The sequence below is a fragment of the Macaca mulatta genome, chromosome 16 (assembly GCF_049350105.2).
Source record: "Macaca mulatta isolate MMU2019108-1 chromosome 16, T2T-MMU8v2.0, whole genome shotgun sequence".
Classification (NCBI taxonomy): Eukaryota; Metazoa; Chordata; class Mammalia; order Primates; family Cercopithecidae; genus Macaca; species Macaca mulatta.
This window is the reverse complement of record NC_133421.1, coordinates 60,971,455-60,994,702: the sequence shown is the minus strand read 5'-3', so window position 1 is coordinate 60,994,702 and position 23,248 is coordinate 60,971,455. Positions and strand designations below refer to the sequence as shown.

General features: G+C 48.4%; 1 protein-coding gene across 4 annotated transcripts in view; it reads left to right on the top strand.

Annotated features, from left to right (window-relative positions):
• The window catches only part of IGF2BP1 (insulin like growth factor 2 mRNA binding protein 1), a 55,086-nt gene that overhangs the window by 16,198 nt on the left and 15,640 nt on the right, over window positions 1–23,248 (top strand). For 3 of the 4 annotated variants that reach the window (NM_001193921.3, XM_077968614.1, XM_077968615.1), the window contains 3 exon segments: window positions 13,974–14,022; window positions 14,833–14,884; window positions 20,171–20,234. In NM_001193921.3, coding sequence (NP_001180850.2) covers window positions 13,974–14,022; window positions 14,833–14,884; window positions 20,171–20,234 — 165 coding nt within the window. 4 annotated transcript variants of the gene reach the window in all.

The window sequence follows — 23,248 nt, the reverse complement described above, 5'->3', positions numbered from 1 at the left end:
CAGCCTCCGCGGCCCCACTTCCAGCCTCTCCCGGGCTCCCTACCCCCAACCGGTTGCCACTTAAATGCTTGCAGGCCTGGTGCAGGCGGGAAGCCCCCTTCCCCCACAGGACCACCTCAGTCACAGCCCTGACCACAGGGAGGTCGGGTCTGGATTTACTAAAGGACCCCGGAGGGGGATACTGCCCCTCGCCGGCTGCCTGGCTTCGCCATGGGGTCGGGTTTCGACCGGCCGGTGGCTCTGGAGAGAGACAAAGGGCAAAGTCCTGGTCCCCACCCCCACCCCGCAGCCCCTGGCGCGGGTCCCCTCCCCCTCGGGGCCCAGGGCGGGTAGCCGAGGGCCGCTGGTGCCTGCCGGACAGGTTTGGAGCGAGTCGGGGCGCCCAAGGGGGCTTTGGCGGTAGAACATTCGAGACTCTGCGGAGCCTTGTAGCGGAGGGGTTGGGTGGCTGCTCTGTCCCCCTCCTTGTGCGCTGCGGCCTCAGCCCACCCAGAGGCCGGGGTGGGAGGGCGAGTGCTCAGCTTCCCGGGTTAGGTGAGAGGGGCTGGGGAGGGGGCGGCTGTGGGCACAGGCGGGGATAGCCCGCCCCTCAGCTGCGCCATCTCAGTTCTCAATTGCCCGTTCACGAGGGCGCCCCTCCCCCGCCTCAGCTGCCGCCGCCCTTCCCAGGCACCGCACTATCCCCCTTAGTGGTTCTCCCCACAGTCCCCGTCCCCCTCAGTCTCCCTCTCAGTCTCTCTCTCATTCTCCCCCTCAGTCCCTATCCCCCTCAGTCTTCCTTCAGTCTCAGCCCCATATCGCCGTCCCCCTCAGTGGCCCGCTCTGCTGCGCTTTCCCCTGCTCCACCGCGAGGGGCCGTGTTCACCGCCTGGGTCCTCTTGGCTGTCCCCTCCTCCTGGCCAAGGATAGGCGAGAACCATCTTGGAAGGCACTCAGTCCTCCCAGACAGGATCCTTGGTGGTAGAACATTCTAGACCGTGCGGAGCCATGGGGAGGAAGACCTACCCTGAGAGGGCACTTGAAGGGGAGGAGGGCCACGCAGGGGCCGGTGTCAGGGGAGAGACTGGCTGACGAAGCGCCCGCCAGGAAGAAGCCAGCAGCAGTGCCTGTTTCCCACCAGCAGGTCATGGTTGGCAGCTAGGGGGAGATACGGATCCCTGAGGGCTCCTGCGCAGTGCCCGCCACTCACGGATACGCAGACGCTTGCTTGGCTGGTGCCCAGATGTTTGCCCATCCTCACCAGGGGGCACTAAGGACCACGAGGAGCACGTGGATGTCCGTCGGGTCCTTCTCATGGTGCAGTGGGAAGCTGCCGAAGACTGATTGCTTTGGAGGCTGGTCTGGTTTCCTCTCCTTGCTCCTGAGAGGGCCACCTCGGCTGTCCCTCTCACGGAACAGAGCCCGACTCTGTCCCTTTCCAAGGCACCTCGCATGACGCCTTCCACTGGGCACCAGCTCCATCCTCGGCCGGGCCTCTGAGCCCCCGAGTGCCCAAGCGTGTGCTCTGTCGCCCAGGCTGGAGTACAGTGGCATAATCTCGGCTCATTACAACTTCAGCCTCCCAAGTAGCTGGGATTACAGGCATGCGCCACAACTCCCGGCTAATTTTTGTATTTTTAGTAGAGACGGGGTTTCACCATTTGGTGAGGCCAGTCTCGAACTCCTGACTTGAAGCGATTCGCCCGCTTCGGCTTCCCAAAGTGCTGGGATCATAGGCGTGAGCTACTTCACCCGGCTGTGAGCTTATGGCTTTTAAGCTTTCTGGAGAGAGGCTGGCATCTCCACCGGGGGCGAGAGCTAAACCAGCATCTCCAGGGAGGCGGGGCCGGGCCGGAGATGGTCTTCCTGCCCTCCACCTATCCCTCTGTCGGAGCTTAGTAACCTTCCCGACCCCGGGGGAAGATTCTGAAACTCTTCCCTTCCCTCTGCCAGTCTGAGAAGGATGTTGAGCAGTGTGCCTGAGGGGGCCTCCCCATCTCTGCTTCCAGCAGGAAGGCTCAGTTGCACAGCTCCTGTTGGGTCATCTCTTTTCCATTTGTCCTCATACTTTAGGTTTGTCCTGATGGTTTCTTCTCCACATCCCTCACTCCACCCCAGGGACCCCCCCATATTCTCTGTGCTTCCACATGACCACCTCTCCCCTTTGGGAGTCACTTAAGATGGAGGAGAGGGTGGCAGTTAGCCCAGGCTGATGTGGAATTGTCTGGAAAGAGCTGGGCTGTCCCAGAGCTTCGTTTTGGCCTCCTTGGGGGCTGCTCAGATGGGCTTTCTTGTCAAACTATTTCCCAAATAGGCAAATTGAGCAAAGTGTTCTTGCTGAGGTTAGCTTGACCCCCGCCACTTAGTACCTTCCACAAGTTGCTTTCTTCCTCCCCCAGAGCAAGATGACATTTTGCATGGTAGGAATTTTTGGTGAGCACCCTTTCACCCCGCTAAAAAATCTCCCTGACAGCCATTCAGCCGTATCATAGGGCACTTAGCTCTTCTGCAAGTGAAATCCCGTGCCCAAATTAGAGCCGCATGCAGTAAAAGCCAGTTGGCACGCGCTTAACCATACAGAATATGGGCACTTTTCCTGCTCCTGACGTCGGGGCTGTTCAGGCTTCTGCTGTATTAACACTTGTCTTCAGAGAGAAAGCAGAGGAGTTTGGTGCAGTGAGCACAAGCAGCCTACTAGTCCTGCCTCCAAGTTGGCAAGTCTGTTTCCTTCTCTGAGCCTCAGTTTCTCCATCTGTGAAATGAGGGTGACTGTTTAGTATCCTCTCAGGCTTCAGAGGCTTACCCCCTTTCCTTTCTACCTCAATGTATCAATCTGATGTTTTTCAACTGGAACTTACTGGTGACAGATTAAGGGGTGTGTGTGTGTGTGTGTGTGTCTGGTCATATAAGCTAAGTGATTCCCTTCTGTCCCCTAAACATGGGTAGAAGAGCCCTCTAGAGGAGTGGGAAGAAGGGTTCAGCCCAGAGTAGCTCTTGGTGACCTGCTTTTCTTTCCTATTTTTCCCCAACAAGGAGTATAGGAAGGAGGCAGTGTGTGTATGCCACATACATTAAAAGACCTTGTTCACAGGGTGATAGTTGCATTCCAGTGGTGTCCTTGCCTTCCAGTCCCCTCACACTCTGGCTTTCTTCGTGGTGGTGGCATCTGCTCTGCTCAGTCCCACATCTCCCAGTAGGTCAATGTTTTCTGGCCTCTACCCCTGCCAGCCTGCCACCCGACAGCCCGCCCGCCCGCCTGTCCTCCTGCCTGTCCTCCTGCCTGTCTGGCTGCCCTGCCTCTGGATCAGCCTGGCACAGAGCCCTGGGCTTTTGGCCAGCTCCTCCTCCCCTCCCCGCCCCCGCCCCTTTTCTCAGCTACTGCCATGCCTGAAGCGTGCCAGGTCCGCCCCCTTCAGAAGTTTTCTTGGACAATTTTTTTTTTCACCGCCTCTCTACCCTGTAGGGATAAGGAGGTGGGGTGGGGAGGAAGGGCTGAGTCAGTTGTGATTTTCTGGAAAAGGCAGAGGTTGGCACCTTAGGGCAACTTCCAGATGGGAGGGACAATTGGGAGAGGGGCCAGCTTTGGGAGGGGGCTTCTACTCTGGTGTCAGCCACATGGAACCCTCTTGTTGAAGAGTTAGCAGAATCATCTACTTCTGAAGGGGTCCAGTGAGCATCCCTCCCTCACTCCCCAGTTAGCTTTGTCTGTTCTCTTATCCCAGACCAAACCAAATCAAACCAAGTCCCCTGCTGGACTTTAAACCTGGTGAAAGCAGGGACCATGCCAATCACTGTGTGCTGGGTACTGTAGCACAGTGCCCAGCACTGTCCAATAGAAATGCAATGTGAGCCATACATGTAAGTTTTTATTTTCTTTTTTTTTTTTTTTTTTTTTTTGAGACGGAGTCTCGCTCTGTCGCCCAGGCTGGAGTGCAGTGGCCGGATCTCAGCTCACTGCAAGCTCTGCCTCCCGGGTTTACGCCATTCTCCTGCCTCAGCCTCCTGAGTAGCTGGGACTACAGGCGCCCGCCACCTCGCCCGGCTAGTTTTTTGTATTTTAGTAGAGACGGGGTTTCACCGTGTTAGCCAGGATGGTCTCGATCTCCTGACCTCGTGATCCGCCCGTCTCGGCCTCCCAAAGTGCTGGGATTACAGGCTTGAGCCACCGCGCCCGGCCTAAGTTTTTATTTTCTACGAGCCATATTAAAGAAACAGGTGAAATTAATTTTAAAGATAGTTAACTCAACATATAAAAAATGATTTCAACATGCAATCAGTATAAGTAATTATTAAAGAGATATTTAATCTTTTTTTGGAGGGTACTCAAGTTTTAGAAATCTAGTATTCTAAACTAGATTAAAATTATTTTTATTTATTTATTTATTTATTATTTTTCTTTCTTTTTTTTTTTTTTGAGACGGAGTCTCACTCTGTAGCCCAGGCTGGAGTGCAGTGGCCGGATCTCAGCTCACTGCAAGCTCCGCCTCCCGGGTTCATGCCATTCTCCGGCCTCAGCCTCCCAAGTAGCTGGGACTACAGGCGCCCGCCACCTCGCCCGGCTAGTTTTTTGTATTTCTTAGTAGAGACGGGGTTTCACCGTGTTAGCCAGGATGGTCTCGATCTCCTGACCTCGTGATCCACCCGTCTCGGCCTCCCAAAGTGCTGGGATTACAGGCTTGAGCCACCGCGCCCGGCCTATTTATTATTTTTCGAGTCAGAGTCTCACTCTATTGCTCAGGCTGGAGTGCAGTGGCATGAAATCAACTCACTGCAACCTCAACCTCCTGGGTTCAAGTGGTTCTTGAGCCTCAGCCTCCCAAGTAGCTGAGATTATAGGCACCTGCCACCACACCCGGCTAATGTTTTATATTTTTAGTAGAGATGGGGTTTCGCCATGTTGATGAGGCTGGTCTTGAGCTCCTGACCTCAGGTGATCCACCCACCTCGGCCTCCCAAAGTGTTGGAATTACAGGTGTGAGCCACTGCACCCGGCCATATTTTATTTTATTTTATTTTATTTTATTTTATTTTATTTTTTGTTTTTTTTTTTTGTTGAGACAGAGTCTCCCTGTGTCGCCCAGACTGGAGTGCAGTGGCCGGATCTCAGCTCACTGCAAGCTCCGCCTCCCGGGTTCACGCCATTCTCCTGCCTCAGCCTCCCGAGTAGCTGGGACTACAGGCGTCCGCCACCTCGCCCGGCTAGTTTTTGTATTTTTTAGTAGAGACGGGGTTTCACCGTGTTAGCCAGGATGGTCTCGATCTCCTGACCTTGTGATCTGCCCGTCTCGGCCTCCCAAAGTGCTGGGATTACAGGCTTGAGCCACCGCGCCCGGCCCATATTTTATTTTATACTTAACACATTCCAAATTCAGATGCTACGTTTTGACTGGAAACACTTGCTCTGTTTTTAAATTTCATAAAGTTTACAGTTGAAAAAGTTAAATAGTTATATATATATATTTTTTGACACGGAGTTTTGCTCTGTCGCCCAGGCTGCAGTGTAGTGGCATGATCTCTGCTCACTGCAACCTCTGCCTCCCAAGTTCAAGCGATTCTTGTGCCTCAACCTTCCCAGTAGCTGGGATTTACAGGCATGCCCACCATGCCCAGCTAATTTTTGTATTTTTAGTAGAGGCAGGGTTTTGCCATGTTGTCCAGGTTAGTCTCAAATTCCTGACCTCAGGTAATCCACCTGCCTCGACCTCCCAAAGTGCTGGGATTACAGGTGTGAGCCACCACGCGCGGCCTAACACTTAAAAGTTACAGAATGAAACATTCAGTTGCTCAGTTGGACTGGCCACGCTGCAAGAGCCTCAGCAGAGCAGCCAAATGTAATTAGTGGTTTTTGTAGTGGACAGAGAAGGCCCAGTGTATAGTAGCTGTCAAGATAACAACAACAACAACGAAGAAATGGCTCCAAGCAGCTGGACTCTTACCAGAAACCACCAGCTTCTTGACTTCTGATTAGAAATCTGGTACCTGTTAGATGATGTGAGCATGGTGTGTGTGTTTTTGCAGGTTTGAAACATGTTTGTTGCTCATTTTCCAGCATCCGGGGAACCCCAAACCGGCTCCCAGTCTAGCTTTGTTTTCTAATTGCTTCAGGCTGATGCCTTCTCTACTTCTTGAGATGCCTGCAGCCTTGACTGAAGACTTAGATATCATTGGGATGAAGTTAAAAGTGTTAGGTGGGGATGGGCATTAAGCAGTGTGTCTTTACTTTGGGGTTATGGATGGATTCAAAAGTGTTCATTAACCCCTGAAATCTTGAAATGACGTGCAAAGTGCATTTTTCTGGTGGAGTGTTCTTGCCTTTTATCCTAACAGGAACTATCTCAAAAAAAAAAAAAAAAAGAAGTTAAGAACCAGTTATTCAGACTATTAGGGCACAGAAAATCCATCTAATTAAGAAGGTGTTTCCTTATAGGTAGACAGGGTTGATCCCTGTCTGGGGACACAGGACCCTCTAAGATGGATTAATCCTACTCCTAGTTTCCCAGATGTGAGAAACTGAGGTCCAGATTTGAAGGCTTGACTTGTCCAAGACCACACATGGAGCCGGAAGCTTGGCCTGGGGGAAGGGTGGAGGTGAAGGTTCTAATCTGAAGATCCGGGTTTAATCCTACTTCTTTGCTGGAGATGAAAGTCCAGGCTTGACTCATGACAGGGGCCTTAGGGGAATTGGGGCCCCAAACTTGACAAGATTCCAAAACCTGCTCCCACCTTGCCCTCCTCCCTTCCTTCAACTGGCTTGCCCCACCCCAGTTTAAAGGCACTTCTCCCTCTAGGGAGGGGTGAGGGAGGCCATAAATGTGATTGAAAATGGCATCCTTGCTTCTGGGTATGGAGGTTGAAAGCAGGTTTGCAGAGGATTAGAGAAATCCCAGTCCCAGGGGCTGTTTTCAGCCTCCCTCCCTGAGACCTAGAGTTCCCATTCACACTGTGCATACTGCTTTCCTGGGAGGCCTCTTTCTGAGACCGTCTCATCTGGTGCATTTGCTCCTTCCTCCCTTGGACCCCAAGCCCTAGTCTCCTTCCAGCCTCCATAAGCTCCTCAATGCTCTGGATTCTTTCGAATAGAACACCAAAAGGAAAATTTCATTACTTCATACTAGTTTCTATTAATTTTGAACTGCTTATGACTTCAGAACTGGGTGAGCTGGAATTACCAGTCTTTTTTGTTTTTACCTTTTTATTATGGAAAGAAATACAAACATAAAAGTAGAAAGGATAATGTAATAACCCCTCCATGTACCACCCATCACTTAGCTTTAACAATTACCATGCATATGCAGTCTGTTTTCATTTTCCCCTGCGCTCTGATTATTTTGAAGCAAATCTTAGACATGTCATTTTATTTGTAACTTTCAGTATGTATTTCTAAAATATAAGAATTACAATATGACTTTAAAAGATTGACAACAGGAGTGAGCCATCGTGCCTGGCTCCTAACTTACGCTTTATTTATTTAGTTTGAGACAGGATCTCACTCTGTCACCCAGGCTGGAGTGCAATGGTGCCATCTCAGCTAACTGCAACCTCTGCCTCCTGGGCCCAGGTGATCCTCCCATCTCAGTCTCCTGAGTAGCTGGGACCACAGGTGTATGCCTGGCTAATTTTTTTTTGGGGGGGGGTATATATATATATGTATTTTTGGGGGGAGGTGGGGTGGGGGACAGAGTCATGCTCTGTCACCCAGGCTGGAGTACAATGGTGCGATCTCACTGCAACCTCCCCGCCTCTCGTTGAAGCGATTCTTCTGCTTCAAAGTAGCTGGGATTACAGGTGTGCGCCACTATGCCCAGCTAATTTATATATTTTTAATAGAGACAAGGTTTCACCATGTTGGTCAGGCAGGTCTCGAACTCCTGACCCCATGACTCACCCACCTCGGTCTCCCAGCGTGCTGGGATTACAGGCGTGAGCTACGGTACCCGGCCCTAACTTCTACTTTAACCGAAGGGAATTAACATGCCAGGCTCTGAGATTCATTATCTCTCATAATCCTCCCTACCCACTAAGGTGGTGTCAATGGATGTTTTACAGACCAGGGTACTGAGATGGGGAGGTTGAGTATCTTGTCTGAGTCACACAGCCACACAGAACCACAGCCAGAATTTGAACCCAAAGCCTGTTTGAATCCAGACTCTTTGCACTGTCCCTGTGCTGCCTTTTTGAAGACATAAAGGGAACAGAAGGCCTTTGCCAAAGTAAACTCACTTTAGGCTGGAGGACAAAATAGAAAACACTTTTAAGAGTTCACATGACCCAGTGAACAGTGGGTCTGTGCCATGGAATTGCACTCCGATAAATCAAAACATCCCACCTATAATTCTTTAAACTATTAACTTCTTTTCCCAGCTTCCTATTTCCATAGTTAGTTAAAAAGTGATTATTTGGCATATTGAACATTGACTAGGTATTTGATGACGTCAAATTATTGTCATCCTGGTGTGGTGGCTCACATCTATAATTTCAGCACTTTGGGAGCTGAGGTGGGAGGATCGCTTGAGGACAGACAGGAGTGTGAGACCAGCTTGGAAAACATAGTGAGGCCCCATCTCTACAAATTAAAAAAAAAAAAAAAAAAATTGGAGCCAGGCGTGATGGTGCATGTGCCTGTGGTCCCAGCTGCTCAGGAGGCTGAGGTGGGAGGATCGCTTGAGCCTGGGAAGTCAAGGCTGCAGTGAGCCAAGATCCCACCACTGCACTCCAGCCTGGATGACAGAGCAATACTCTGTCTCAAAGAAAAAAAAAAAGTAGGCTCTTCCCTAATTGAGAACTGTTTTCTTTTCTCTTTGGTGTAAGTCAAGTCAGTGACACTTCTCTGAACTCTTTTTTTTTTTTTTTTTGAGATGAAGTCTCGCTCTGTCCCCCGGGCTGGAGTGCAGTGGCCGGATCTCAGCTCACTGTCTGTCTCTCCTGGGTTTACACCATTCTCCTGCCTCAGCCTCCCGAGTAGCTGGGACTACAGGCGCCCGCCAACTCACCCGGCTAGTTTTTTGTATTTCTTAGTAGAGACGGGGTTTCACCGTGTTAGCCAGGATGGTCTCGATCTCCTGACCTCGTGATCCACCCGTCTCGGCCTCCCAAAGTGCTGGGATTACAGGCTTGAGCCACCGTGCCCGGCCCTACATAGCTTCTTAAGCTGTTGCAAGGATGCTCTTTCCCTCTGTTTTCTCCTGAATCCCCCCTGGGCTTCTGGAGAATGGTCACTCCGTCTTTGTTGCTCTTATGCCCCCTCCTTGGCCCAGCAGCCTTTGAGAGGTGAATCCTCAATAGCTACTATGTATCTGGCAAGCTGCCGCCCCTGCCCCCACATGCCCCACCCCTGGCCCAGGACCTGATAACTGCTCTGTAGATCAAGGCAGGCAGAGGGTACCAGAAGCCACAGCATGTTGGCACCCAGGAAAATAGGCTGGTGCAACTGTTGCCTTTATTGCCAGGGACTGGTTGCTTCATTCTTTGAATCCACAGGTTTATCAGCTATAGGAGGGTGGAAGAGGGTAGGGGGAATTAATGAACTCAGAGTTCACCTTCCTTTTCTGAACAATGGATGTTCATTGGTTTCGGCAATCTAGGCACATAGAAGGTGCCCAGGAGATACTGCCCACAGGGCAAAGGCACTTCGCAGCTCTAGTAGAAGCTGATCTACTGAAGTACTGGAGTGGGTCCCTGGTCCCTGGTACCTGGACCCTTTAACTGGGGAGATGGGGGAGTGGGGTGGGGCTCTAGGCAGTGGTATTTTTCACTATTTTCCCCACCAGTGCATAAGTAAAATCTTAATAATTGTTTCTATCGTCAACCCTACCCGCCTGCCTCTTTCCATGCTAGTGTGGATGCTCCAGTTCCCTGGGACTGGGGACTTGGACATGGACTGAGTGCTTACTACATGGCAAGCAGCTTGTTTTATACAACTTCTCTTTGAAGTCTTCATAAAAGCCTTATTCAAGTTTCATAGGAGGTAACTAAGGTTCAGAGTGAAGAAGTAACCAGTTAGGGTGCTCTTAGCTTCCATCTGGATCCCCCAAGTTCCCAATACACTGCCGGAGCTCAGCCCACACCAGGCCTTCTCTAAGTGTTTGTGGAATGAATGAGACTGGGACCAAGCGAAGGAAAATACAGGTTACAGTTCTCAGCAATGCCCCATGTGCTTTGGGCCTGAAAGAAATTAGGTAGCACCATACTTAACAGAAACTGGGCCAAGGGCTTAAAAGACAAAGGTTCTTCATGGCCTCTGCCTCCCTGCCCCTTCGTTGTGTTTTAATCAGGGCTGGGGGCTTTGCTGAAAGGAGGCCTGGAGGGGCCTGGAGTGGGTTCCCAGGGTGGGGTGTGTGCCCTGGAGGGCTGGGTGAGTCTCTGCTGGTTGGGGGTGGGGGAGGGCTGCCAGGATGTCTTTTCTTTCATTGGTTGGGTGGCCCTGCCCTCCTCCCCCTCCCTCTCCTGGAACATTCCAGACATTCCAGACGATCTGCCTGCCATTGCTTTCAGGATATGGATTAACATCCCAGCAGAGATTTGATTTCACCACTGCCACCCTTCTCCTCCCCCCATCCCCTCCACGAAAGAAAGCCTCTAAAACTGGGAGTTTGAAGTGTGAGGGAATTTTGACCTTTGACCTTAGATTGTACTAAGGGACCATCTTGAAAGAGCACACTTCAAACTGGGCTCCTAAACTGGGGTTCCCTTAGGCCCTTACTGGTTTGAACTCCCAGGTAAGCCACCCCCACCTCTCTGCCCTTCATCCAGAAGTGTTCCCTTGAGGGAGGTCCTGGGCCTGGGCCTGGGCAATACCTGTTATAGGTGTTAAACTAGGTCTGTGTTCTCACTCTTCCAATGGCATGGCCATTTCTTTTCCTCATTTCTTCCAGCAGCTTTGCTTTCATTGTGAGGGCTTCTACATTTTCAGTCTGTCTAGTTGGTCATCAAATGAGTTGTGGGAAATTCCTCACATGGGTAAAGGCAGGGGTTCCCTCTTGGCCAATGAATTGAATCACAAAAAGGTGGTCTGATGGCATTTGGGGACCTGGAACTGGATTTGTATCTTATTATTTTGTCCTGCTATAATCTGACCTACTTAGGTCAAGTTCATGAACAAACCAAAGAAAGCCGCAGAGATTCTCTTCAATACTTATTTCCTTCTTTCCCCATTATTTCATCCCTCAGAGAGTTTTCCTTAACATATTTAGAATGGCAGGCTAGAAAATATCAGAGACCTTGCTTGTACCCACTGTAAAGCTGGAGATATTGAGGTCACATGGGTGAATGGGTGAAGTGAGTGAACTGGCTCAGGATAGCCAAGGTCAATGCTTTTACAGCTAGAGCTTAGCATCCCTTTTCTCTGGTCCCTTATGTTTTCAGCACCCTTTCCCCCAGGCTGGGCAAGGGCTGGCATGTCAGATAGGAATATTGAGGCCCGAAGCTTAAGAGAGGCTTAATTAGAGGAACAGCCAGTCAGGGGCAGGTTAAGGGCTAGAACTAGACTTTCTTACTTTCTAGTTCAGTTTTCCTTCAAGCCACTAGAGTTTTTTTGGACATTGTCCTTGGACTAAGAGTTTGTGATCAAGGATAAACAAAGATACAAATGCAATTGACCAATGCATTAAGTCAATTTAAAAGTCTTAAACACAGGGATTAGCGCATTGATTTGGGTGGTGAGCAAGTGATCTGGGAGTCAGTCCTGAACCTGAAAGCCTTCCTTAGGGAAAATTACCTTTTTTTTTTTTTTTTTAACGAGTCTCACTCTGTTGCCCAGGCTGCAGTGCACTGGTTTGATCTTGGCTCACTGTGACCTCTGCCTCCCTGGTTCAAGCGATCCTCCTGCCTCAGCCTCCTGAGTAGCTGGAATTACAGGCACGTGCCACCATACCCTGCTAATTTTTTTTTTTGTAGAGAGGGAATTTCACCATGTTGACCAGGCTGGTCTCCAACTCCTGACCTCAAGTGATTGGCCTGCCTCGGCCTCCCAAAGCGTTGGGATTACAGGCATGAGCCATCACGCCTGCCTAAAAATTACATTTTAAAGATGGGAAGAAGAAATTACCTGGGCATAGTGGCATGCACATGTGGTCCCAGCTATACAGGAGGGTGGGAGGTGGGAGGATTGCTTGATCCCAGGAGGTCTAGGCTGCAGTGAACTGTGTTTATGCCACTGCACTCCAGTTTGGGTGACAGAGCACTTTACAAGATTGTTAGTAAATAATAGTCATAATAAAGCTGGGAAGAAAAAAATATTGTATAGTTACTGGGAAAGAGAAAAGTAGTGGCATTATGCTGACTTGTACCTGTGTTAATCACTCCCACCTTAGTATTCACAGATACATCTATTGTTACAAATTTTAAGTACTTACATTTTCTAGCATCACCTACCACCCTGTGAATGAAATGGCCTTGAAGAGGTTAAACAATCTTGTAAAGGTCAGTACTAGTAAGTGGAGCATAGGTTTAAATCCGTATCTGTGCCAAGGACTTAACCACTGCACTATATCCTGCTGTGATTTGTTTGTGTATATTATCTCACCTAATAAATTGTGAACACCTTCAACCAGGCATTTTGTCTCTTTTGTTTATTTCTGTGTTTCCAGCATCTGGAACAAAGTAGTATGTGAAGTAGGTATTAATTAAATGGTTGTTAGATTAATTAATAATGCCTTGGGCCAGGTGTTGTGGCTTATGCCTGTAATCTCAGCATTTTGGGAGGCCGAGATGGGCAGATCACCTGAGGTCTGCAGTTCAAGACCAGCCTGGTTGGCCGGGCGCGGTGGCTCACGCCTGTAATCCCAGCACTTTGGGAGGCCGAGGCGGGCGGATCACAAGGTAAGGAGATCGAGACCACGGTGAAACCCCGTCTCTACAAAAAATACAAAAAATTAGCCGGGCGCGGTGGCGGGTGCCTGTAGTCCCAGCTACTTGGGAGGCTGAGGCAGGAGAATGGCAGGAACCCGGGAGGCGGAGCTTGCAGTGAGCCGAGGTCGCGCCACTGCACTCCAGCCAGGGGACAGAGCGAGACTCTGTCTCAAAAAAAAAAAAAAAAAAAAGACCAGCCTGGCCAATTATAGTGAAACCCCGTCTCTAATAAAAATACAGAAATTAGCCTGATGTGGTGGCGCACACCTGTAATCCCAGCTACTAGGGAGACTGAAGCAGGAGAATCGCTTGAACCCAGGGGGCAGAGGTTGTAGTGAGCCGAGATCGTGCCATTGCACTCCAGCCTGGGTGGCAGAGCGAGACTCTGTCTTAAAAACAAATAAAAAATAAAAAATAATGTCTTATTTAGCTTTGTATTCCTAGTGCCCGGAACATAGTTATGGTAACCTGCTTACTGAATAAAGGAATGAGTGAGAAAGTAGTGGGATAAACAAAACAGTTGTGTGTGTGTGTGTGTTTTTTTGTTTGAAATGTTAACTGAGTGCTTAGAACACCTGATTCTGCATTCCTAGGTGTGGTAGCATTCATGATAATTTTCGTCTCTAAAGCAAGGTACCCCTACTGCAAGTTTCCATTCCTAAAAGTTTATTCTTAGATTTTAAGACTATGGTGTTGGTGAGCTGAAGGTAGGGAAATAGAAACTGGGGCAAGGATTAGAAACTGCGTGGCCGGGCGCGGTGGCTCAAGCCTGTAATCCCAGCACTTTGGGAGGCCGAGACGGGTGGATCACGAGGTCAGAAGATCGAGACCATCCTGGCTAACACGGTGAAACCCCGTCTCTACTAAAAAATACAAAAAACTAGCCGGGCGAGGTGGCGGGCACCTGTAGTCCCAGCTACTCGGGAGGCTGAGGCAGGAGAATGGCGTGAACCCGGGAGGCGGAGCTTGCAGTGAGCTGAGATCCGGCCACTGCACTCCAGCCTGGGCGACAGAGCAAGACTCCGTCTCAAAAAAAAAAAAAAAGAAAGAAAGAAAGAAAAAAAAAAAAAAAGGATTAGAAACTGGAAGTTTACAGACCCCTCATGTATTCAGAGCTTTCTTTAATTCTGCTCCCTCTTTACTTTCAGGAGCCGGAAAATTCAAATCCGAAATATTCCACCTCAGCTCCGATGGGAAGTAAGTGTTTGGGGGAAACTCTAAATGGAATGGGATACTGGAGCCTAGAAAGTACATCTGGACCAGCTGGAGCTGCCAGAAATGATTGGGGAGGTCTGGGGCCAGGCCAGGGAGGCCTGGGTCCCGTCTGTCCGTCCGTCCATCCGTCCTTCCTTCCGTCCGTCCTTCCTCGTCCTTTCTTTCTGTTTTTTTTTTTTTTTTTTTTTTTTTGAGATGGAGTTTTGCTCTCTGCCCAGGCTGGAGTGCAGTGGCGTGGTCTTGACTCACTGCAACCTCTTGCTCCAGGTTCAAGCGATTCTCCTGCCTCAGCCTCCCAAGTAGCTAGGATTACAGGCGTGTACCCCCATGCCCGGCTAATTTTGTATTTTTATTAGAGACAGAGTTTTACTGTGTTGATCAGGCTGGTCTCAAATGCCTTACCTCAAGTGAGCCACTGCGCCCAGCCTTATCTTTTCTTAACCCACAGCCCCATCTTTTAGGTTGTCCCTATGGTGAGAGGCATTAGGGAGATGGTAGATGAGTGTTTCCTAAGCCCTAAACTTGGTAGTGTGGCAGAAGATAATTTAGGGACCCAGGCAGCCCAGGTCTGCTTCCCAAAAAGCCCTTAAGGCAGAACTTAAGTACAGTCCTGCAAAGACACCCCATCCGCATTAGCACCCCAGAAAGGTTACACTGGACAGGTAATAATGCTCAAACACTCCTATGACTCTGTGTATGCCCCATTGCTTTAGGATGCAGGGTGTCCAGTGGCTGCTTTGCAAGGGTCCTGGGACTCAGAGTTAAGTGTACTTCCCTTCTTCATGCTCCTAGGTACTGGACAGCCTGCTGGCTCAGTATGGGACAGTAGAGAACTGTGAGCAAGGTAAGAGTGGGCCGGGCATGGGGTGGTGCTTGTGGTAGGGGTTGGAGGAGTTTGGTGCATTTGTTCTGCTTCACTTTGTTTCTTTCTTTTTCTTTTTCTTTTTTCTTTTCTCTTTTTTTTTTTGAGATGGAGTGTTGCTCTGTCACCAGGCTGGAGTGAAGATGGCATGATCTTGGCTCATAGCAACCTCCACCTCCTGGGTTCAAGCAATTCTCCTGCCTCAGCCTCCTGAGTAGCTGGGATTACAGACACGTGCCACCATACCCAGCTGATTTTTGTATTTTTAGTGGAGACGTGTTTTACCATGTTGGCCAGGATGGTCTCATCTCCTGACCTTGTGACCTGTCCGCCTCAGCCTCTTAAAGTGTTGGGATTACAGGCGTGAGCCACCACGCCCGGCCTCTGCTTCACTTTCCATGATCAAATCAACATTGAAAACCAAAAGAAGAAAGGCAGATAGAATGTGTTACACAGGGAAGTACATTGGATTGGGGGCCTGGACTCTTGGCCTCGGCTTCGGGTCTTAGTTATCTGTGGAACTGGGTTTCTCTTCTGTTTAGCAGGAGGCTTGAACAAAGCCACTCCTTCCCAGCATGGAGTCTCCAGGTTCTTAGGGATCAACCAAGGTAGAAATGGCTATCCCAGGATTTTAGAAATAGTCTAAGAACAGAAATCTTGCATTCAACCTGAGTTACCCTGCAGCCATTTTACTTTAAAAGCTTCATGTTTCTTGGTTTTGGCTGGAATAATCAACCGGTTGTCTCTTTTTAGAAGCTCTGATTGGTAGCAATGTCTGTCTTTGGTCAATTAAAAAAAAAGCAGAGGATTTAATACTTAGTTAATGTAGTTCGATAGGTAAGCAAAATCGTTTGAAGAGTAGGCCCACAGAAGGAAAAATGATAAAAGAATTCTAGGTCATAAAAAGTTTGCCAGCTGGGTGAAGTGACTCACACCTGTAATGCCAGCACTATGGGAGGCCAAGGTGGGAGGATCTCTTGAGCCACAAGAGTTTTGAGACCAGCCTGGGAAAGAGTGAGACTCCATGTCTACAAGAAATTACCTGGGAGTAGTGGTGGATACCTGCAGTCCCAGTCACTAGGGAGGCTGAGGCAAGAGGATTGCTGGAGCTCAGGAGGCCAAGGCTGCAGTAAGCTGTGATTGTGCCACTGCACTCCAGCCTGAGTGACAGCAAGACTCTTTATTGTTTCAAAAACAAAATGAAACAAGTTTTGTCCATTTAGTAATGGCAAGTGACTTTGGTTGGATATAAGGTGGTCTTTAGGCAGACAAGATACTGGGTTAGGTTTGGAGATCTTAAAGAAACAAGTGGATAATCACTTGGTTTGAGATTTAAATATTCCTCTTCAAATTATTTGTGGAAAGGGGCAAGCTATAAATGATTATAAATGATGAAAACCTTCACCCACCCAAGAGTAAACTGATGAATCTATCAAATACGTTCTAACCTGCTCTAATCTTGTAGCTTGCCCTTTATCTTAAATGCCAGGATGCTGCAGGACTAACTGATAACTACTGCTCAGTACTGTTCACAGTTTAGACTAATGAATACGTTACTCCTGGACAAACAGTAAGATTGAGCAGTGGCTTGGAAGCAAGTGCATGCTGAATTTCACTGAGTGGTGTATAAGGAGTCAACACTAGTTTAAATTTATCCAAGGCTCACTAGGGAGCTGTAACACACCCTATCTGGAAAGATATCTGCTACTTGGAGAGAACCATGTGGAAAATGTTTGACTTTGTTGGACAATAGAGAAAGTCCTTAAGTCTGCTCAAAAGTCACTGTGAGTGAGGTCCATTCTTTCTACCTATCTCATCCTCTTTCATGTGATTTATTATTATTATTATTAGTTTTTGAGATACAGTCTCTCTCTGTCACCCAGGCTGGAGTGCAGCGGTGTGATCTCGGCTCACTTCAACCTCTGCCTGCTGGGTTCAAGCGATTCTTCTGCTTCAGCTCCCAAGTAGCTGGGACTACAGGCACCCACCACCACACCCAGCTAATTTTTGTACTTTAGTAGAGATGGGGTTTCACCATATTGACTAGGCTGGTCTCCTGAGCTTGTGATCCACCCGCCTTGGCTTCCCAAAATGCTGGGATTACAGGAGTGAGCCACCACACCTGGCCTCATCTGATTTATATTTCTCCATAGCAGTCATCACTGTCAAATATTCTGTAGAACTTGCTTATTTATTATGCTTATTGTTGTCTCTCTCTCCATAAACTCCACAAAGGCAGAGGTTTTTTTGGTTTACTACTGTATTTCCAGTCACCGGAAGATTGTTCTTGCAGAAGCTTCCTTACCACTGAGGAGGGAGAGACCTGCTGATGCAGGCCAGAGCAGTTAAGAGTGGTCTGGGGCCTAGCGTGGTGGCTCATGCCTGTAATCCCAGGACTTTGGGAGGCTGAGAGGGGAGGAATAGCTTTAGCACAGGAGTTAAAGGCTTCTGTGAACTCTGATTACGCCACTGTACTCCAGCCTGGATGACAGATTCTTTGCACTGAAGTTTGTGACCAAGTGCCTTCTCTGTCCTCAGTGTTGTGGGGGCAGAGGCTTAATTTAAGCCATGGTCCCCCACCCCATGGTTGAGCAAGCCCAGGGGACCGAAATTCACAAGACATTGGTATAGGAGAAAGAAGGTTAACTTTATTTATTTATTTATTTATTTATTTGAAACAGAGTCTAGTTCTGCCTCCTAGGCTAGAATGCAGTGTGATCATAGCTCACTGCAGCCTCAAACCTCTGGGATCAAGTGATTCTCCTGCTGCCTTAGCCTCCCAAGTAGCTGGGACTGTCGGTGTTTACTACTGCACCCGGCTGATTTTTTTTTTTTTTTTTAATTTTTTTGTAGAGATGGGGTCTCCCTGTGTTGCCAGGCTGGTCTCAGATTCCTGGCACGACCTTCTGAAGTGATTCTCCCACCTCAGACGGTTAATTTTAATAATTGTAAGTGAGAAATATGTTTCTAGACTGCTTGGGATTCTAATGTCAGCTTGCCAAATCATTCTCCTAGAGCCAAGAATTTTGATGGGATCAATGGCTAGCATCCTGAGGCTACAATGGCCACATCCAAGACAGGAAATCCTTTCCCCTGGAAAACATGCAAATTCTTTTTTTTCTTTCTAGACTTCTACAGCCATTCCTGTCAGTCCATTTAGCAGGATTTTTTTTTTTTTTTTTTTTTTTTTGAGATAGAGTCTCGCTTTGTCACCCAGTCTGAAGTTCAGTGGTGCAATGTCTGCTCACTGCAACCTCCGCCTCCTGAGTTGAAGCAATTCTCCTGTCTTAGCCTCCCAAGTAGCTGGGATTACAGGCATGCACCACCACACTGGGCTAATTTTTGTATTTTCAGTGGAGACTGGGTTTTGCCATGTTGGCCAGGCTGGTCTTGAACTCCTGACCTCAAGTGATGCACCTGCCTTGGCCTCCTGAAATGCTGGGATTACAGGCGTGAGCCACTGTGCCTGGCCTCTGTTTAGCTAGATTTTAATACACGTTGGTTCTTGTGTCCTTGAGAATACATAGACTGCTAGAATGGATTTAGGTGTTTACAAGTTTTGTCAGCCATATCTTTGCAGGCCATTTCTTGGGATGTTTACTTCTATAAATTGCTAATCTCATTCAGCATGTGTTTTTTTTTTTTTTTTTTTTTTTTTTTGAGACAGAATGTCACTCCGTTGCCCAGGCTGGAGTGCAGTGGCACCACCTCAGCTTACTGCAAGCTCCACCTCCCAGGTTCATGCCATTCTCCTGCCTCAGCCTCCCGAGTAGCTGGGACTACAGGCGCCCGCCACCACGCCCGGCTAATTTTTTGTTGTTTTAGTAGAGATGGGGTTTCGCTGTGTTAGCCAGGATGGTCTTGATCTCGTGACCTCGTGATCCGCCCACCTTGGCCTCCCAAAGTGCTGGGATTACAGGCATGAGCCACCGCACCCGGCCCCATGTGTTGATTTTTAACTAGTTCAACTTTTTTTTTTTTTTTTTTTTTGAGACAGAATCTTGCTCTGTTGCCCAGGCTGGAGTGCAGTGGCACGATCTTGGCTCACTGCAACCTCCACATCCCGGGTTCAAGCGATTCTCCTGCCTCAGCCTCCCAAGTAGCTGGGACTACAGGCGCACGCCACCACACCCAGCTAATTTTTGTAATTTTAGTAGAAATGGGTTTCACTATATTGGTCAGACTGGTCTCAAACTCCTGACCTCAGGTGATCTACCTGCCTCGGCCTCCCAAAGTGCTGGGGATTCAGGTGTGAGGTACCACTCCCGGCCAACTAGTTTAACTTTCTAAAGGGAATTTACTCCCTTTAGAGTGTGTGGAGGTGGGTAGTAGTGTTTGCGTTGCCATATAGCCTTGTTGTGCAACTGCTGATAGGGCGGCTACACCCATTTGTGTATCTACTCTCTTGGGAACCGACTGAGCAAATTACAAAAAGCAAGAAGGTAAATTTGAATTTTCTTTCTTTCTTTGTTTTTTTGAGACTGGGTCTCACTCCGTCACCCAGGCTGGAGTGCAGCGGCACAATCTTGGCTCATTGCAACCTCTGCCTCCTGGGTTCAAGTGATCTTCCCACCTCAGCCTCCTGAGTAGCTGGGACTACAAGGGTGCAGCACCACGCCCGGTTAATTTTTGTGTTTTTTGTTAGCGATAGGGTTTTGCCATGTTGACCAGGCTGGTCTCTCAAGCTCAAGTGATCCACCTGCCTCTGCCTCCCAAAGTCCTGGGATTACAGGCACGAGCTACCATGCCCTGCCTGGTAAATTTGAATTTTCAAGTAGCTCCCTTGAAAGGGGAAATTTTTTTTTTTCTTTTTTTGCCTTTTTATTCAAGTTGGAGTATCTGCCAGATATCTTTTTTTTTTTTTTTTCTTTTTGAGGCGGAATCTCCCTCTGTTGCCCAGGTTCAGAGTGCAGTGGCACGATCTCACCTCACTTCAACCTCTGCTTCCCAGGTTCAAGTGATTCAAGCAGTTCTCCTGCCTCAGCCTCCCCAGTAGCTGGGACTACAGGCGCATGCCACTATGCCCAGCTAATTTTTGTATTTTTTAGTAGAGACAGAGTTTCACTGTGTTGGCCAGGCTGATCTCCTGGGCTCAAGTGATCCGCCAGCCTCGCCCTCCCAAGGTGCTAGGATTTGCAGGCGTGATCCACCGCGCCTGGCCTGCCAGATGTCTTCTTGATCTCAAAATGTGGAAAGCTGGAGTTGGAGATTCATTGGTTGGGCCTCCAGATTTCCCTGCTCTGACGCTGTCCTCTCTTTTCTCTGCAGTGAACACTGAGAGTGAGACGGCAGTGGTGAATGTCACCTATTCCAACCGGGAGCAGACCAGGCAGTGAGTGGGTTGGAAAGTGGGGCTGGGGGCGGTTGGCGGGGGGCGCTCTGAGGTGGGTGGTGTGAGCCTGGTCCCACTTTTTTCCTCAGGGGGTCTAGGCAGGCTGGGGTCCCCATCCAGGGTTCTGTTATTAGCCCAAGCCAAACCGAGAGTCTTGCATAAAAGGTTTCTTCAGGGGGTCTCCTTCATGTCCGTTGTTTCAGGGATCTCAAAGGCTTAGAAACGTCAAGATCGATAGCAAAAATATATAGAAGGAAGGGACCCAAAGCCCTCCCAGAGAAGTGGGAAATTCCTTGCGGAGAAAATGTCCCCTCCCCGCTGATAGGTTTCTGGTTGCTCTGGGACCTTAGAGTCCTTTGTTGTATTCTTGGCGCCATCTAGTGATAATGAAGGGGAACTTCGGGGTTCCAAAAAGATTCCTCAACCTTGGGATTCTGGGACATTTTATTGCAGTGATGGTCGTGAACCTAGCTGGTGATAGTTTTGGGGTCCTTTTGGTCCCATCGTACCCACAATTTTAGCTCCTAGCCCTTTGGTTGAGCAATTATGCTTCTCGCTGTTACAGACAGACTACACATTTTACACATTACTCATATTAATATCTGAGCCTGTTATAGGCTTTTGCCATATTTTGCTTTGGGCTTTCTTGCTTCTTCAACATGCCGCCTTCTCCAATCTAATAATACTTTGTAAAATCCTACCTGTTATTAAAATACCTACCATTTTCTTTTAGATACCTCCTGGGCTCAGAATTTTCTAGAGGTTCCTACTGCCCCTTGTGGCCACCAGGGTTTGGCTTTAAAGCTCATGTCAACAGTTGCTCATTCTCTCCTGCCTACTGTTGCCTTGTTCTTGTTTTTTGGAGACAAGTCTCACTCTGCCACCCAGGCTGGAATTTAGTGGCATGATATCAGCTCACTGCAACCTCAACCTCCTGGGCTCAAGCAATCCTCCCACCTCAGCCTGCCAAGTAGGTGGGACTACAGACATACACCATTATGCCTGGTTCATTTTTGTATTTTTTGTAGAGACGAGGTTTCACCATGTTGCCCAGGCTGGTCTCGAACTTCTGGGCTCAAGTGATCTGCCTGCCATGGCCTCCCAGAGTGCTGGGATTATAAGCTTGAGCCACCTCACTCCTCACTTGCCCTTTGTAACCTCATTAACATTTCTGGTTTTTTTTTTTTTTTGAGACTGAGTCTTGTTCTGTCTTGCTCTGTCGTCCAGGCTGGAGTGCAGTGGTGCAATCTTGGCTCACTGCAACCTGCGCCTCCTGGGTTCAAGCAATTCTTGTGCAAGAAAGCCCAAAGGAAAATGTGGCAAAAGCCTATAACAGGCTCGGATATTAATAAAAATGAGTAATGTGCAAAATGTGTAGTCTTGTCTGTAACAGCCTCCTGAATAGCTGGGACTACAGGTGGTACACCACCATGCCTGGCTGGCTAACTTTTTAAAACTCTTTTAATTTTAATTTTTTTCTTTTTGAGATGGAGTCTCACTCTGTCGCCCAGGCTGGAGTTCAGTGGCATGATCTCGACTCACTGCAACCTCCACCCCCCGGGTTCAAGTGATTCTCCTGCCTCAGCCTCCCGAGTAGTTGGGACTACTGGACTACAGGTGTCCGCCACCATGCCTGGCAATTTTTTGTATTTTTTGGTAAAGACGAGGTTTCCCCATGTTGGCCGGGCTGGTCTTGAACTCCTGACATCAGGTGATCCGCCCACCTTGGCCTCCCAAAGTGTTGGGATTACAGGCATGAGCCACCGCACCTTGCCTTATTTATTTATTTATTTATTTATTTATTTTATTTTATTTATTTATTTTTTTTGAGACGGAGTCTTGCTCTGTGCCCCAGGCTGGAGTGCAGTGGCGCGATCTCGGCTCACTGCAAGCTCCGCCTCCCGGGTTCACGCCATTCTCCTGCCTCAGCCTCCGGAGTAGCTGGGACTACAGGCGCCCGCCACCTCGCCCGGCTAATTTTCTTGTATTTTTAGTAGAGACGGGGTTTCACCGTGTTAGCCAGGGTGGTCTCGATCTCCTGACCTCGTGATCCGCCCGTCTCGGCCTCCCAAAGTGCTGGGATTACAGGCTTGAGCCACCGCGCCCGGCCTTTATTTATTATTATTATTTTTAAAAACCTCAGAATATTTCAAAATGCGGTCAGGCTTGGTGGCTTGTGCTTGTAATTCCAGCCCTTTGGGAGGCCGACGCAGGGCGGGTTGCTTGAGCTCAGTAGTTTAAGACCAGCCTGGGCAACATGGCAAAACCCCATCTCTACAAAAATTACAAAACATTAGCTGGGCATGGTGGCACATACCCAGCAGGTTGAGGAGGGAGGATTACTTGAGGCGGAGGTGGAGGTTGCAGTGAGTTGAGATCATGCCCCTGAATTTCCAGCCTGGGTAAAAAAGTAAGACCCTGTCTCCAAAAAACAAAAACAAAAACAAAACAGAAACCGAAAAACCAAAAACAAAACTTTTCAAGATGGAATCCACAGAGGTGGATTCAACCAAAGAAGGTGCCAGACTTAATAGGTGTAAAAAATGATAAATCCCTTAATTTACATAATAAATATATAAAAACAATGTTTTCACTTGTGATTGTCACATAAATCCTGTAAGATACGCAGTTTTGGCTGACATTGATAAGCTGATCTTGAGGAAATGCAGGAAAACCTTAACAGTCTTGAATAAGAAGAACAAAGAAGAATTAAACTCCCAAATTTTAAAACTTAACATCAAACTACGGTAATCAAATTAGTGTGGTACTGGCATTAGGATAAACATACTGATCAATGGAATAGAATTCAGAGCCTAGAAATAAGCCTTTATGTTTATGATCGGCTGGTTTTTGTTTTTATTTTCAGACAAAGTGCTAAAAAGACAATTTATTAGGAAGGATAAGGTGATTTCAACAAATGATGCTGGGGCAATTCGATGATATCCACATGACAAAAGATGAATTCGGACTTCTACCTTACACTGAGCATACTAATTAATTCAAAATGGATTACA